The sequence below is a fragment of the Notothenia rossii genome (genome assembly GCF_949606895.1).
Source record: "Notothenia rossii genome assembly, chromosome: 5".
NCBI classification, from domain to species: domain Eukaryota; kingdom Metazoa; phylum Chordata; class Actinopteri; order Perciformes; family Nototheniidae; genus Notothenia; species Notothenia rossii.
This window is the reverse complement of record NC_136903.1, coordinates 74921597-74937157: the sequence shown is the minus strand read 5'-3', so window position 1 is coordinate 74937157 and position 15561 is coordinate 74921597. Positions and strand designations below refer to the sequence as shown.

Here is a 15561-nt window from a genome sequence, read left to right as displayed (position 1 = left end):
TCTCATTGTCATACAAACACGGCTCTCTCAAGCCTCTACTCATGGGCTCTTTAATGGTCAGAGCTGGGAAGAGCACTTGTCCTGGGGACACTGGGAGATCTAGACTTGTATTTCCCCTTAAAGGCGCCAGATGAATCCCAGCTAGGGCTAAATGGAAGAATAACAACACAGACTACAGACGTGAAGCGACCTTAACAGGTACCTACTAGCTCTTGAGGTCACAATCAGCTTTTTGATATATTTGATTTGTGGTTATTTACACATTTGCGAATGAGCATTACTTGGGTCTGGGTTCTTGAAGATTAAAAAAATGGTATCAGTTCAGAGACTGTTGGGCATGTGTGGTTGCACTTCTGCTTTGCGCCTGTAGCTGTGTAATGTAGGCTAAAGGTTACTGTCTACGCTGCACAGAGCAGCTATTTCCCCTGTTCAGTGAGTTTAGTGTGACACCGCAGGCTGTGCTCATTGCTGCTAAAAGCTCACATAGTTATGAACAAATGCATTTGTCTTGTGCAAATATTTGAACAGATGTATACAAATTAACTCTTTAAAAGATTACTTTTCCGTAGACTAATATTAAATCATACAGTATTTTGCTATGATTGATTTCAGAAAATACAAGCCGTAAGCTATGAATACATGTGTTTCCCTTTTCAACATCTTTATTTGCACACTTAATTAATCTCGGAAAAACAGATAATCTAAATTGAAAAGTATGTATCACTGAACCCATTCCTCCCTGTTGATGCTAGACAGAGATACACAAAAAGGCACTTACTCATCAAGTAAGAATAACTGAAATATGTTTCATAACAGACCTCTTCATGTTCTGACTTCTCAGTATTTGTCCAGGGGGTTCGACTTGTAACTTTCCAACGGTCACCTGAAAGTTTTGGGAGCAACAAACCTTTCTTCTATCCTACTCGTCTTCCAGGAATTATAGTCCTGTGCAACTCATTTCCTTCATCCACAGGCAGACAAAATATATTCCAATGGGGTTTTTTTTCAAGTTGAAACATAAGACTGGTGATCATTAATAGTACACTTCTTTTAGCCACATTAGGCATGGCTTAAGGAATGGCAGTGTACCACTTTGGTCTGAACTGTTGGATTGAAATACTGAAGGCTAAACTTCTCCCAGTTGATTCATCCTGCTGAATTTGGTGATTACCACACACTTCGTGTTTTGCCACCAGCAGTATAATATTTCAATTTGCCCAATACATTGTTTAAGAACAAAACGTTATGTCAGCCACATTGTAGACCTTTGGTTTTAATGCTAATTATTGAAACATAGGCTTGAAACCACCACAAACTAACACAGTGAACAGGGTACACATAATAACTGAATATCATTAGCATATTAACATTGTTATTGTGAGTATGTTAGCATGTTGCTGTAAGCATTTAGCTCAAAACACCACTGTGCCAAACGATAACTTAACAATAATCTAAACAACAAATCCTATATTTGAAAAATACAAAATAAAAGGTTTACGCTACTACAAAAGAAGATATTATAAATAAAACATTATTTTGTTTTGCATTTCTGTTCAATTAGAGTGTTGTCTTCCTGGACAACAATGACGCCATTTATAGGACATTAACTGAATAGATGCAGTTGATATCTTGAGCAGTGTTACAGTCTTTTTCCTGAGGTCATCCTTTACACTGAGGGGTGGAATTTCTCTAGTCTAGTGAATTGGAACTGGAAGGTCAGACAGGGACACCACCATTGACACTGAAATGTTTGTGAGATACAAACACTCAGCCCTCCAGCCTCGATAGCACTGGTATGTTTTCTCACATACCAATGCTAGAAATATCAATTTCAGAGAGCAGAAACAAACTTATTTGTACAACATTTTGTATAGCCATGTCTGAAGTCATGCAATGCAAAGCTGTGCTGGACATCCAGAATTAAAATTAGAGCGAAAAGTCTGCTATCATAGAAAGGTGAAACAATTATCAGTCCAATAAGAGCCACACTTATTGAAAATCTTTCAGGTTCGTGTACATAAAGTGACAAAAGTAATTTTGAGAATAATGAATGAAAGAAAAAGGAAAATATAGGAAGTACAGAAATGGAACTGAAGCTTATTTGATTGTACCGAACTTCCAAACTGTATCCAGCATCTGGTAGTGTGACAATGTCGCACTCTACCACACCATTTGAATTTATATGGCAGACAGCTTTTACACATACACTTATATTTCGGTACCACATTTGGGGCTCATTATTGTCTTGCTCAAGGAAACTGACAAGTCTATTTTGAGCTACGGTTTCTTACTATATAAGATATAGTCTGTAACATAGAAAAGGTAGTATTACATAATGTGTAAATTACACTAGACTTTTATATATGTTTTGCATATAAAATAGCTTTTCATTCAGTAAGCTCTGCATTTTATATTACTATGAACACCTGCATATTACCTCTATTTAAGTATATATTATACATTCTAAACGCCTGCACCAAAGACTGCCTTTTTTGCAGGGCCTGTGTTTGAAACTTTATTTGAAAGGTTATTATAACAATGTGGTATTTCTACTTCTACCCAGTTTCACTTTCAAAAGATTCAGATATGACTCCCAGGGACATTAGCATATCTCGCCTTTTGAGAGCCAAGTATTTAAGATGAGATAAGGTGAACTGGCACCTGTAGCAACATTAGGTCTTTGCAGAGGCAAACAGGACTACTTTGGTGTAACATATTTTACCCAGACAGAATAGAAAAAAAGACAAGTAGTCTAGATCAGCTACAACATTTATAGTAGGGTTGTTTTTTTGCATGAGCAAGTAAATGTAAAACAGTTTTACAAATTCAGGACATAAACACAGGGAATGGAATTGAAAATCTTTACTGACTGGGTTCCACGGATGCTTGTTGATTAGAAACAAAACGGAGGCATTAGGGAGCTGGTGGCTGTGAACTGAAAACCTGCTTATCACTTAATAATACTGTTAGAATCAAGGACCAATGTAAACAATAGCTGCTGTTCTCTGTGAAGACTTAAACCACAAACCTTTTATGAGACCTGATCAATTATTGAGTGTTGCATATCAGACATGCTCGTTTATAAATGATATTATTCCTTCCAGGTTGTCATTGAACCATTTCTTTATCCTTTCTCTTTCTCAGTATGAGCTTTAAAATAAAAATATATAAAGTAAGATCTATGCCCCAAATGGCATACCCTAAAACATTTTAAATGTAGGTTTTCATATGGACTTGTAAGTCACAAGAAATTGCATTACAGAAAGCCCTATTACAGTATATAAAGTTCTTGGTCCAACTGTGAAATGTCCTGCTAATACATTAACTTGGTCACAGTTAGAAAAGATAAATAATTATGAGGAATCCATATCCAGAGTTATTCGTGCTTCAAAGATCAAGTATCTGTCAGATCTACTGTCCACTTACGCCACCAAACAAGCCATACAGGCTTTAAATAATATTTTCTTTTAGTTTTTTTAGATACTTCATAATTAACATAACATTGCTGGAGTTGATATCACAACTCTCACGTTATGACCCTTAAATAACTGGTAAAGCTGTTTTGAGAATCTACGCATATAAAGCTAATGTAGTAGCACACATATTTTCCAGTCTATTTGCTCCCCTCCCACATTAAATCCAAGGCAGCAACACAAAAGCGACATTGATGGAAGAATTACCCTCCTGCCAAGCTGCACTGACCCTTTATTGACCTAATACAGAAAGACTGCTGGCATTGTCCAAATTATGAACATTAAAATACAGTCATTCAATTATGTCAATATTCCTGCTGTGGTTAGTGATTATGTTGTTATGTTGCTTGCCCGGTACTAAAAGTACATTTAAATACTAAGAATGTGGTGTCCTAACCCCTTTGCTACTTCAAAAATAACAAATAAATCAGATTTGTTTTATAAATGTTTTCAAATTTAAAGTGACAATCGTATTTCTGTCACTGAAAACCACTGAAACTATTTGTTGTTTTTTCCCTTGTCTTGTTACAGTATGATGAAAAAGCCTTATGAGCCAGAGGGCAAGTTCAGGCTGGAGATGGCCACAGCCCAGCCTGCACCCCCAACCCTGACCCGAGGCGAGTGGTCGAACAAAATTGAGTTCCTTCTGGCTGTTGCAGGACAAATCGTAGGCTTAGGAAATGTGTGGAGGTTCCCTTACCTGTGCTACAAAAACGGAGGAGGTAAGTTTCATTGTCAAAGAATTAAGGAACAACACTTCTACTTTCTTTAAAAGTACATACCAAGGATAAAACACAAACTGTTAAGAATAAATATTTAAGTTTGAAATATCCGACAGCAAGATCTTTATTTATTGCCATAATGTATGTCTGTGTTATAGTCAGAATCTCAATTTCCAAAAACCTATTTGGATCGTTCTATGCAGCTTTTTCTGTCCACATTCATTCATATTCCTAATGCTGTCACCAAAGAAAAGAAAAGTTCACTTATCTCATAATTATGATTTACTCTCTCTTAACAAGAAAAAGATCCCACCTTTCTCTCCGTGTGGGGAATGCAATGTGCTCCAGACATCCTTGAAGTGCCCTGTTTCATTGGGTGTGATTAAGTTAAACAAATCACACCTGGCCACTCCAAAAAAAGTATTTGTTCAGAAACTTGTACTTGTACAGTTGTACAGCAACCTAAAAAAACACAAAATAAAGACAAATCAAAAGAAACCTAAAGAAGAATTGTGTTGCATTTAGAAAAAAGACACTGTAAGTGGTTAACATACATTTAAAAACTTTTACCAATTTGATAACACACCTGTGATTAAGAGAAATACAGAAAACATGTGCATATTCAGACGAGTTGTCCAAACATGAACACTGCAGAGGAAAGTCAAAGCTGATATAAATACCCTGACTGCTGAACTGATGAGTAGACGTTGAATGTTTTAGATATTTGATATCTTTCAAAACTCTTAGCGTGATTCTTGTGGGTTACCCTATGAGTTTGAAATTCAAACATCTTATGTGGTGTAACTTTCCGTTTCCCCAAGGCGTGTTCTTCATCCCCTACATCCTCTTCCTCTTCACCTGCGGCATCCCCCTGTTTCTCTTGGAGACGTCTCTCGGCCAGTACACCAAACAGGGAAGCATTACATGCTGGAGGAAAATCTGTCCACTTTTTGAAGGTAAAGTTGGAGAATTACTATCAGAATCTCAATGTGAAATCAAATAAGTATTTTTAAAACATAAATATTTGTGTAAGTCAGAAAAACGACATGGCTCTTCTATAGTTGCAGTGAATTTAGGACAAAGCATTTGAAAAGCAATGTGACAGTTCAGACGACATTATCTGCCTATGTGCTGATGTAGTAAGATGCAACATAATAAACTAATACAACTTTATTTATATAGCACCTTTCATGCAAGATGCAGCCCAAAGTGCTTTACAGAGTAAGACATGATACAACATGAAGAGTGAGGAACATAATTAAAAACAAGTTATAAACAAACAGAAAAGTTATATGACAACCATAAAACCATAAAACATGATCAATGATACAACTAAAATTACCCCAAATTAAAAAGATAGGTCTTTAATTCACTTCAGTTTGCTGTTCTAAGATCCAATGGGAGGCTATAGGAGCAATAATACCATATCATAGTTTATTAGTTTCTCAATATATTATACTTTTCTTCGTAAGATGGGCAGTTATTACCAGAGTTGGGATCTTACTGTACATTCTATCACATGTTGTGTTTTGCACATTTTCTTTGGTGTGATCACACTATTTCTAAAAATCATGTGATCACAACGATGTGACGTGTTAGTTAAAGGAAAACACTCTAAGACAAGAGCCTGCACATTAAAGAATGACAGATTCCTGGCAGAGGACTCTTCGGTGATTACACAGGAAAGTTGTTACTGGCATTTGTCGGTTAATTATTGCTTCTTGTGAGCTATTACACAAAGAGGGACAAGTTATACAAGTTGATGTGTATCTATCTTATGTAAGAAAGCCGTCAAGTACACACATCTTTAGCAAATCTACAACAGTAGAAACAACTTGTACATCACTGAATGTTCTCTGGAATAACATTGTGTTTGTTGGCAATATAGTCATTGATATATCCCATTATGACTGTGACCCTTAAATTACAATATTAGAATATTTAATTAAATGTTGTATTAATCTTGTTTTTTGGTTTATATATTTTTTTTATGTGAGTTAATCACTGTAAAATGTGTAGTTTATTGTACATAGTAAATGTACTGTATTAACTGCAATATCTTTCTTTTTCATTAAATGTTTATGATTTCATTATTTTATATATTTGAATAAGTATAATTTCATATTATGTTATAAATTGGATTTCTTTGTATTGAAATTACAATTATCTTTACGCTTTATCATTTGTTTGTGTATCATTTTTGAAACTGGTCTTCTCTTAACGTTACCTACTTTCAAGAATTGAGCATGTGACTTAAAGACCTTTGCTGTTTGCCTTTCTGTTTGTTTGTTTGTTTGTTTGTTTGTTTATCTATTTGTTGTTGTGCTTTTTGTTTGTGTATGGCAGGTATGGGCATTGGCCATCAGGTGGTTGTTTTATACTCCAGCATCTATTACATCATCATATTGGCCTGGGCTTTCTTCTATCTCTTCTCCTCTTTCAACTCTGAGCTTCCCTGGGCCAGTTGCGGAAACAGCTGGAACACAGGTATGTGCTGGTATGTGATTTGACCGAAAAGAATGCATTGAATCAAACAAATAACTGGATTATGATGGACCTTTAGTAAAATAATTGCTGATTATTCCACTGTTTATTGTGTTTAGTGTCTTGCTTTTGTTTTCTAGAGAGATGAATCTAATTTGTGGCTCATTGTAGCAACAGGTTTTGGATCTGAAGTTTAAATGTCACCTACTGGAAACATTTTAAATCTTGAGGTGCCAGTTTAATTCTGCCTGGCTCTGTAATACAATTCCCGTTATGTTACATACTTACATATCCCTACCAGACAGGTCTCTTGTGGGAAATGTTTATTTTTAAATGTTTCACTTACACAAGACATCCTTTACTTCCCTGAAAAGTCCATACTCATTCAGTGAGTTCCGGAGCTTTACATTTTCTTATTACACAGTAAATTACGCACAGGACCAGGATTGGCTTCCAAACTAGAAACATAGAAAAATGTCTTCTTCAGGACCACAAATAGTGTTAAATGGTCATACCTGTCTAGTACATGTATTTACTTCATTGATAGACTAGGCTATATGGAACCATTCCACGGTTTTGACCAAGGCAGCATTTGATGATGTTTGTATTTGCAACAGAGACCTGTGTGGAGTTTGATCGAAAGGATGATTATTTGAACTGGACTGTAGCTGCAAATGCTACATCACCAGTGAGAGAGTTTTGGGAGTGAGTATGAAGACAAAATCCAAATATGGCAATAACATCTTGACGTTTCTGAATTACAACTGAATATTTTATTTGCAGGAAGAGAGTCTTGAATATCACAGGAAGTGTCAATGAGTTAGGCAGCATACGATGGGAGCTGGCTCTGTGTCTTCTGTTGTCCTGGATCATCTGTTACTTTTGTGTCTGGAAAGGGGTAAAGTCAACTGGGAAGGTATGTCAAAGAACTGAGCATTTTGTATGTTGTATGTAAAGTACCATCAACTATTTAACTGTTTAACGACGATACATTAGATCAAATTGTCCTCTTTACAGGAAGTGCAATCATACCACTTTTACGGATACGGATACACTACCATTTCATTAAATATTGACAACATGATGTGCTCTTAAGAAGTTAATGATTGAACATAAATGTTTCCCGGAACAACAAGTAAATCAAAATGGAAAAGAGGTATACTAGAGTGAGGAGATGACTACAAAGAAAATTGCCAAAGATTATCTTTCGCGATTGAAACTGCTCTGTCATCGATTCTCTGAATGAAGAGTGCTTGATCCCTTGATTGGTTGGGTGGATTACGTTTATGTATAAGACATTTAATATTAAATAACTATTTTCCACAATCAAAATGTCACATTTAATCACTCTATTTTTCACATATCTTTCGGACTATTTGGGACTCAAAATATATGTCCGTCAACAATAGCATGGATCCTAAATGAGCGTTTCATATCTACACAGGGGACCTACTGTATGTCACGGAGTCCGTCATGTTGCACATTAGCCCAGACCACACGCCTGTTTTGTAAATGGCTTTCATGTTTTGACATTGCCTAAAAGCCACAAACTAACTTTCACTTTTCCACAGGTGGTGTATTTCACTGCCACATTTCCATATCTGATGCTGGTGGTACTGCTGGTGCGTGGACTTACGTTGCCAGGGGCCATAAATGGGATCAAGTTCTACCTCTACCCAGATCCCTCCCGCCTCAGCGATCCACAGGTATGAACACGCTTCACCGCTTCTTTGTTTGGTGGATATGTGGCTCTTCTTAATCTACGGGTGATCCTATCCTTACAAACACACATTATCGGAACAAGCATTCATGAAAATTAAGATATTCCGGAGATAAAATCAGAAAACTAAAGCAAAGTGTGAAGCTTCTTTTTTGTTTCATCATATTATTGCATTCAACTTAATGAGAAAAACATAGGTATATATGAATTTATTTCAATATACATGCAAAAGAGAAGGGTAATCCGAGTTCGGGAGTTTGAACGGATTCGTTAATTATACACTGTTTGAAATGGCATCACAAGTTCCAATGTAACTGTTTTGGCAGATTATTGCTTTTCTGATGTCCCATAAATCGTCAGCAGTGTAAAAGATTAGCAAAACAAAGTGTTCAGCATACAGTGGATACTCAGAAACAGTAACTGCCTTTCATATGTAATGTATTGTAGGTATCAACGTGTGCTTTTTTTGTCTTTCAGGTGTGGATGGATGCTGGCACACAAATATTTTATTCCTATGCTATTTGCATTGGGTGTCTTACTGCGCTTGGCAGTTATAACAAATATGACAACAATTGTTACAAGTAAGTTAAATAAAATGCCTTTTGTGTGTTTTTCCAGTGTGGGTACTGTTGATTCCCACCGAAATAAAGAAAACGTCTAACACTAAGTTGCCCAGGCAGCAGCTTCAGTAGCGCCAGTGATTTCAATAGCACAACGGTCTCTGGAGATATACAAGTCGTTTTGAGACGTTTGCCAGAACATCTGTAATGCCCATTTTAGGCAGCACATTTTGGAGTAGTTTACACAAAGGAAACACAGAGTGTGAATTGAAGTTTCTTAAAAAATGCTTCTCAGGATTACGGAGCCATTCTATACCTTTACCAAGCCCTCTTAGGCCAGTTTAGGATGTGATGAGTGACCTTGTTATATGTAAATACATAGTAGGGCTGCATGATATTGGAAAAAACTGACATTGCGATTTCCCCCCCCCCCCCCGCGATATATATTGCTATATGAAAACATACAGGAATTGAAGAAAAGACAGTTGTTTTTTTCCACAAACCATCCTTTCTTGAACTTTAATGCTATACAATTGGTGAAGGATTTTAGTCATGGACGTCTGGATCTTAAGTTATCAGAGCGACAAGCTGAGCTAGCTCGGTTAGCAGCGCCAAACTACCCTGGAGGAACACATGAAACTACTTTATTCAGTGTTTTTACCTTTAATCACGGGGTCGGTTTGCTTTGGAGATTTGATTGTGATTGGTGGCTTGCTGTGCGTGCAGAGCCTGCATGTCACTCACTCAAGTACCCCTGACATGAGAGCCGCGCAAGTTTTCCTTTTGTAGCAAGCAGCAAAATAATTGTAACATGACGTGTTTGAGTTAATTTGCCTACATTTTTTAAATAATAAAACAATAAATTAAATTTAAAAATCGCGCGTATCGCGATTATCGTCACGAGACGATATATCTTGCAGCCCTAATACAGAGTAATGGAGTTTTAAATATATTTGTGTCTTTTTGTTTTTAGGGACTGTGTGTACTTGTGCCTTCTAAACAGTGGGACCAGTTTTGTAGCTGGTTTTGCCATCTTCTCTGCACTTGGATTCATGGCATATGAGCAGAACACAGACATATCAAAAGTGGCAGAGTCAGGTGAGAATGTAGAAAACTGTTATTAATCAGACAATAAGAAAATAAATTGAATAGCATTTTAGGTTTGGATCAGCAATAGCACAAAATGCTCCTCATTCTATAAATGGGAAATTTTAGTTTGACTCCACAGCAGAAAAAAATCCATTATTTATTTTGACCATCAAATTCTTACGGCAGGTCCTGGCTTGGCGTTCATTGCCTATCCTCGAGCGGTCGCCATGATGCCTTTTCCTCAACTCTGGGCGATTTTATTTTTTGTAATGATTATCCTACTGGGACTGGACAGTGAGGTAAGCAGACCCTTCCATAGCACTGAGAGAACAAGAATCAGACATTTTGTTTCTCTCTTTAATACATGAATATGCAGTAGATATATATTATTTGGAGATGTTATATTTTTGAATAATCATCAAAAACAATTACAAAATATTGGTCTTTTGTTCACCTGGTTAAAATATATACATGTTTTACTTTATTACACATAGATTGCATAATAGTCTTAATGAACTTGTAGGGGATTTGGCTTTATGATCTCTTGCTCTTTGTTAAAGTTCTGCGGTTGTCTGACAGTTACAAATAGATCCATTTATTTCCTCTACTCATGTTTTCGCTGCTTTTTTTTTTGTATGTTTGAATATCTGTGGGTCCGTTACCAGGATACCTACAAAACAAGCTAACAGATGATACAAGCCAGTATCAAATGGCCACTGAACTTGTTTCAATTAATTTCAATAGGGCGAGGGTTACCTAGTAATGTCTTGATCGTAATTTAGGTTGAGGGTTCAGATGCAGAAAAATACATTAAAAATGTAAATTTATTTTGAGAACATTTCAACATTATCATGAACTCCTTCCTGCACTTACCAATATGAGAGGAAATGTTGGCTTGTGTATCTCAATACTTTCTCACTATGTGTGTTTCGCTGCAGAACCAGATCCAGAGGAATCCAGATTACAAAATATATCACCTTAATCATTATAATAAAACTACCTGTTCAGAGGAATGTGCTGTATTGAAAGAGATGTGCCCTCAAGATGCTAACGGTATGTAGAGTTAGTGCGTAACTGTGGGCTCTGTGTTTCAGTTTGTTGGACTGGAAGCCATCGTTACAGCGATTTCTGACACAAACCCTTCCTTCTTCCACGTTGGCCATCGACGTAAACTTCTTCTCCTTGCCATCAGTGTTTTTAGCTTCTTCGTCGGCCTAGTGATGATCACAGAAGTAAGATCCTGTCAAGCCACTTCTTTAACAATAATCTTTGTTCTCATGTTGAAAGACCCTAACACAACAATTCTGATGTCTCGCACACAGGGTGGGCTGTACATCTTCCAGCTTTTTGACTACTATGCCTGCAGTGGGATGACTCTCCTTCTCTTTGCCAGTCTGCAGTCTTTCTGTATCGGATGGATATACGGTGAGTTAATAAACAAAAAGCGTCTGTGAGGTTTCTTCAGTGCAATGTTCAATTCCCTTATTGAAGCGTTTCAATCTATTTACAGGTGCAGACCGGTTTTACGAAAACATAGAGGACATGATCGGCTACAAGCCAACATCCCTGATAAAGTATTGTTTGAAGTATGTCACTCCAGTAATATGCATGGTGAGTCAGTTAAAGTTTACTCATTCAAATGATACTGTATGCTGATTAATCTTTAGCTAAGCCTGGCTGCTTACATAGTTAAGCTATGCCAGTAAGACTTGAAGGAATCCTAACTGTGAGAACATGACTACAAAGGCAAACTCCCATGATCCCACGCTACCACCAAACTCATTGATTGTTTGATAGTTCTCAATTAGATTGAAACCATGGCAGAAACATATTTATCATACTTGTAGCTCACTGCTCATCGCATTCATGGTGACAACCCTGTGAAATATCACAAGTGGCGAATATTTTCAAAGTGAGATCAAATTGTACCTGCAATTTACCGTAGGGAAAAGAACATAAGGAAGTTCGTAGAGATCCTCACTTTAACATTGAAACAGAACGTAACATGTTCAGGGACATCCGGGACTTAGAGGGGAATTGCCATACTGTGGATCTGCTATCAATTAATAAACACAGTGTTTAATCTATTCCACCCTTTTCTCTTTTGTTTTTGGTTCAAGATAGACAACAAAAAAACATTTCCATATCAGTGTATAGTTACCCCTTCCACATGTGGTGAGAGCCAAAGCTTGACATCCATTATTCATGTTATCGGGGGGGATTTAGTGGTCAATTGGGGTTTGATGCTCATCACTTGTTAAACGAAACTTCTATTGTTGGAAAAGATGACCCTATATCTAGATTTCATATATACAGTATATGCATTTATTTATTTTTTCCCTAACTTCAATTAATTTTTTCCCTAGTTTTTCTTTATTTCTTTGTACTCCTTAATTTCTATACGTTTTTGACGCAATAATGCCAATGTTATATTAGGATGATTCACGGGAGGGCTACTTCCCATTAGCTATGCTTCAGCCCTCCCGCTTCTACTAATTTTGTCTATTTTTGTGTGTATGAATTATACTTTTTTCTTTTTTGGATGAATTAGTAGAATAAATAAAATATTACAAATAAAAAACGTTTAGTCTATTGTAGCTTGGGAGATTTGGGGAACATTGCAACATAATTGTGTTCATTGTCTAACCCCAGACTGTAACTGACTTCTCCATGACTATTTTCAGGGAACGTTTGTTTTCTCCTTGATCAAATACACTCCTCTGAAGTTCAACAACACTATTGAGTATCCTTGGTGGGGATATGCTCTCGGCTGGTGGTTTACTCTCTCCTCCACACTCATGGTTCCTCTAATTATGTTGTATAGGGTGTGCACTACTCCTGGTACAATGCGACAGGTAAGCTGTTTGTATAATAGTTACATATTTAATAAACATGTTATTTTATTGTAATTTATTAAAACCTATATTCTTCTTTTTTAGAGGTTCTCTTTCTTATGTACTCCAACTGAAGACCTGACATGGAACAGATTAGGGAAGAAAGGACTTGAAATGCTCAAGTTGACCTCACCTGACGGCGTAGTGTCCTAGTGACAATGAGCAAACTGGAGCTGCTTCAGATTTTCCGAACATCATGAGTCATAGATAATCGTGCCCTCAAGCCAGTGCTCTGACTCCTTTTAAAGCTGTGATCCCCAATTGTATATGTTAAAACTTGTACCCCCCGGTCCTTGGTTGCTAAAGCATACTGGTTGCGACCAGTACAATTTTTGTTTGCATACGTTTAAAAGGCATACAAATTATCCATTAACAAAAAAACAATGCTTTTCTGTCATTTAAATAACTGCAATAATCATTTGAGGGTTCTGACAGAAATAGTGTAAAGATAAAATGTCCACCTAACTGTAAAGGGAACATCTGCTTTTAGCCACATATCATGATCTTCAAGAAAAAGAATTCAAAATACTTAATAGTCCATCAAAACATTTTGAAATATGTTCTAAATAGCCAATGTGAAATAGTAACAAACAAAACAAACAAAGCCTCAAACTTATTCAGAAAACTCCTGTCGCTGCGAGCTGAAACCACTGATTACTTTCCTAATCATTTAATCTGTTAGATTTGACTTGATACATTTTTCAGCGACAAATGCACATTAAAACTTCCCAGAATGAGGTAACCGTGAAAAACTTAATATCCTCACAATGCATCATGTATTAGTGTTTTGTTGATCAATTAATGTATCTTTTAGTTGTGTCAGCTCGTTCATCAAGTGAACCTTAAAACCTGCTTTTCATAAAGAAACAGCATGCTTGCATTCACACTCGTATTTTAAACTGTTACTTTTGTAACGAAAATGTGTGTTTTGTTTTATCCAGGTTGTACAACTTCTAGAGTAAATTAACCATGATAAACACTTGCCAAATAAGCCATACAGTTTGAACACTTAAGTCACTTGTAGGTGAAATTGAATTTCAAATTGTAGATATAGCTACATGAAGCAGTAATATGAAAGAGGAACGGTTTTCCTTATTGTCCGATTCAAACTTTGGGCATTGCCTGCACCTTAAGTTTAACTAAAAGGTGGGGTATAGGTAAGTTTGAGAAACCGGCTCGAGATACACTTTTTGTATATTCCATCCATGGAATGCTCTTAACATCCCGATAGCAATGAATATCTTAAGTGCTTTGACAAAACATCCATAAATAAATGTCATGTGGAAGCCGTAATACTGTAAAAAGCACGACCAATCATTTTAGCCGGCCCGGCTAAAATAACTGGATGGCCTACCTGCCTGTCAGCCTTCCATCTGTGCACAAACTTATCTCGTGCCCTCATTGGTCATGTGCGCGTTCGTTTGTGTTGGAGGAGGGGCTCTGTAAGGAAGTGGCAGATTTTTTCCGGCTGTGTATTTTAAAATTCTAGCGCACTCGAGCTGGTTTCTCCAAAATGACCTACCCCATCTTTAAGTGTGTCTGAAATTAGAAGAACTGTCACCATAATAATGTGCATGTAATGCACACAGGAAGGGAACAATTCAGCACAAGTTAGTGTTTGGTGAAGACAAACAAACTTGAGTTGGATGTGGCGATGGAATACCAATTGATGAAGAACAACACTGAGAAAGTCTTTTGGCAGAGCCACAAAGAGTATATTTTTAACAGAGCTATTTTGATTATATTTTTACTGAAGTCTCAACTTTAAATAGTTTTTGTACAGAAGGTGCAGGTAGTATTCATATCATTTTGCATATTGTTCTTTTGTATCATTGGCATTAAAATTGGTGGCAATAGCCCTTTGTGTAACATGTAAATGCTATAAAATGACATTACTTACATTTAAGGATCAAAAACTATTTTGTTCGGGTTTTTTTATGTCTGTTTTCACAAGATTTATGAAAAAATGTTTTGTGCTTGTTTGATTCATATTACTGATACATACTGTAATGTCTTTATTTTATATGTCAATCGTAATAAACAATGTGCCATACTTTAAATTATTTCAACGTCATCTAGTAATAATTTCTCATTAACTAATGGAGTTGCATAAGGAAGAGGCTCTTTTGTAGTTTAGAAATATTAACTATGACAAGTGAGCAAACTGATCAAATAACATTGTGGTAAAATTGTAAAGAATGAACTTTTAACCTGTGGGGAATTACTAATGTTGACCCCGAAGAAAGACACATCAAAGGAGCTATTATCAATGTTAGTATAAAAATAAAAGACAGACTATGTTACGAAACACGCTCGTAGTCATGAGCTTAAGAAGAATAACCGGAATCTGCAGGCCCCCTCGGTTATTAGCAAGTTTCAGTGCATATTTTAGCTATTTGGACCACAACTTTACATTGTTCTGTTTTAGTCGGAACGCACTGGTATCAGAAAATGCTCTACTGTGTGTGATGGAGTATTCAGCAGGTAAAGACCATATTTCACAAAAATAGAGTTAAAACAGAAAACATCAGGTGAACACGACCCCAAATGAATAATATTGTTGCTCTGTAACTGCTGAACGTGTAAATGAAAAAACATTGCAAACAAGTTCACCATGTC

General features: G+C 36.5%; 1 protein-coding gene across 1 annotated transcript; it reads left to right on the top strand.

Moving 5' to 3' along the window:
• On the top strand, positions 1-15005 carry LOC307042035 (sodium- and chloride-dependent GABA transporter 2-like). Its single transcript, XM_079685718.1, has 15 exons — positions 1-198; positions 4005-4195; positions 5017-5151; positions 6542-6682; positions 7297-7384; positions 7463-7595; positions 8251-8385; positions 8877-8980; positions 9933-10057; positions 10235-10347; positions 11143-11280; positions 11371-11473; positions 11559-11659; positions 12733-12903; positions 12988-15005. Exons 2-15 carry the CDS (start codon positions 4006-4008, stop codon positions 13093-13095), a joined length of 1785 nt encoding a protein of 594 aa, XP_079541844.1. The 5' UTR covers positions 1-198; position 4005; the 3' UTR covers positions 13096-15005.
• The last annotated feature ends 556 nt before the right edge of the window (positions 15006-15561 follow it).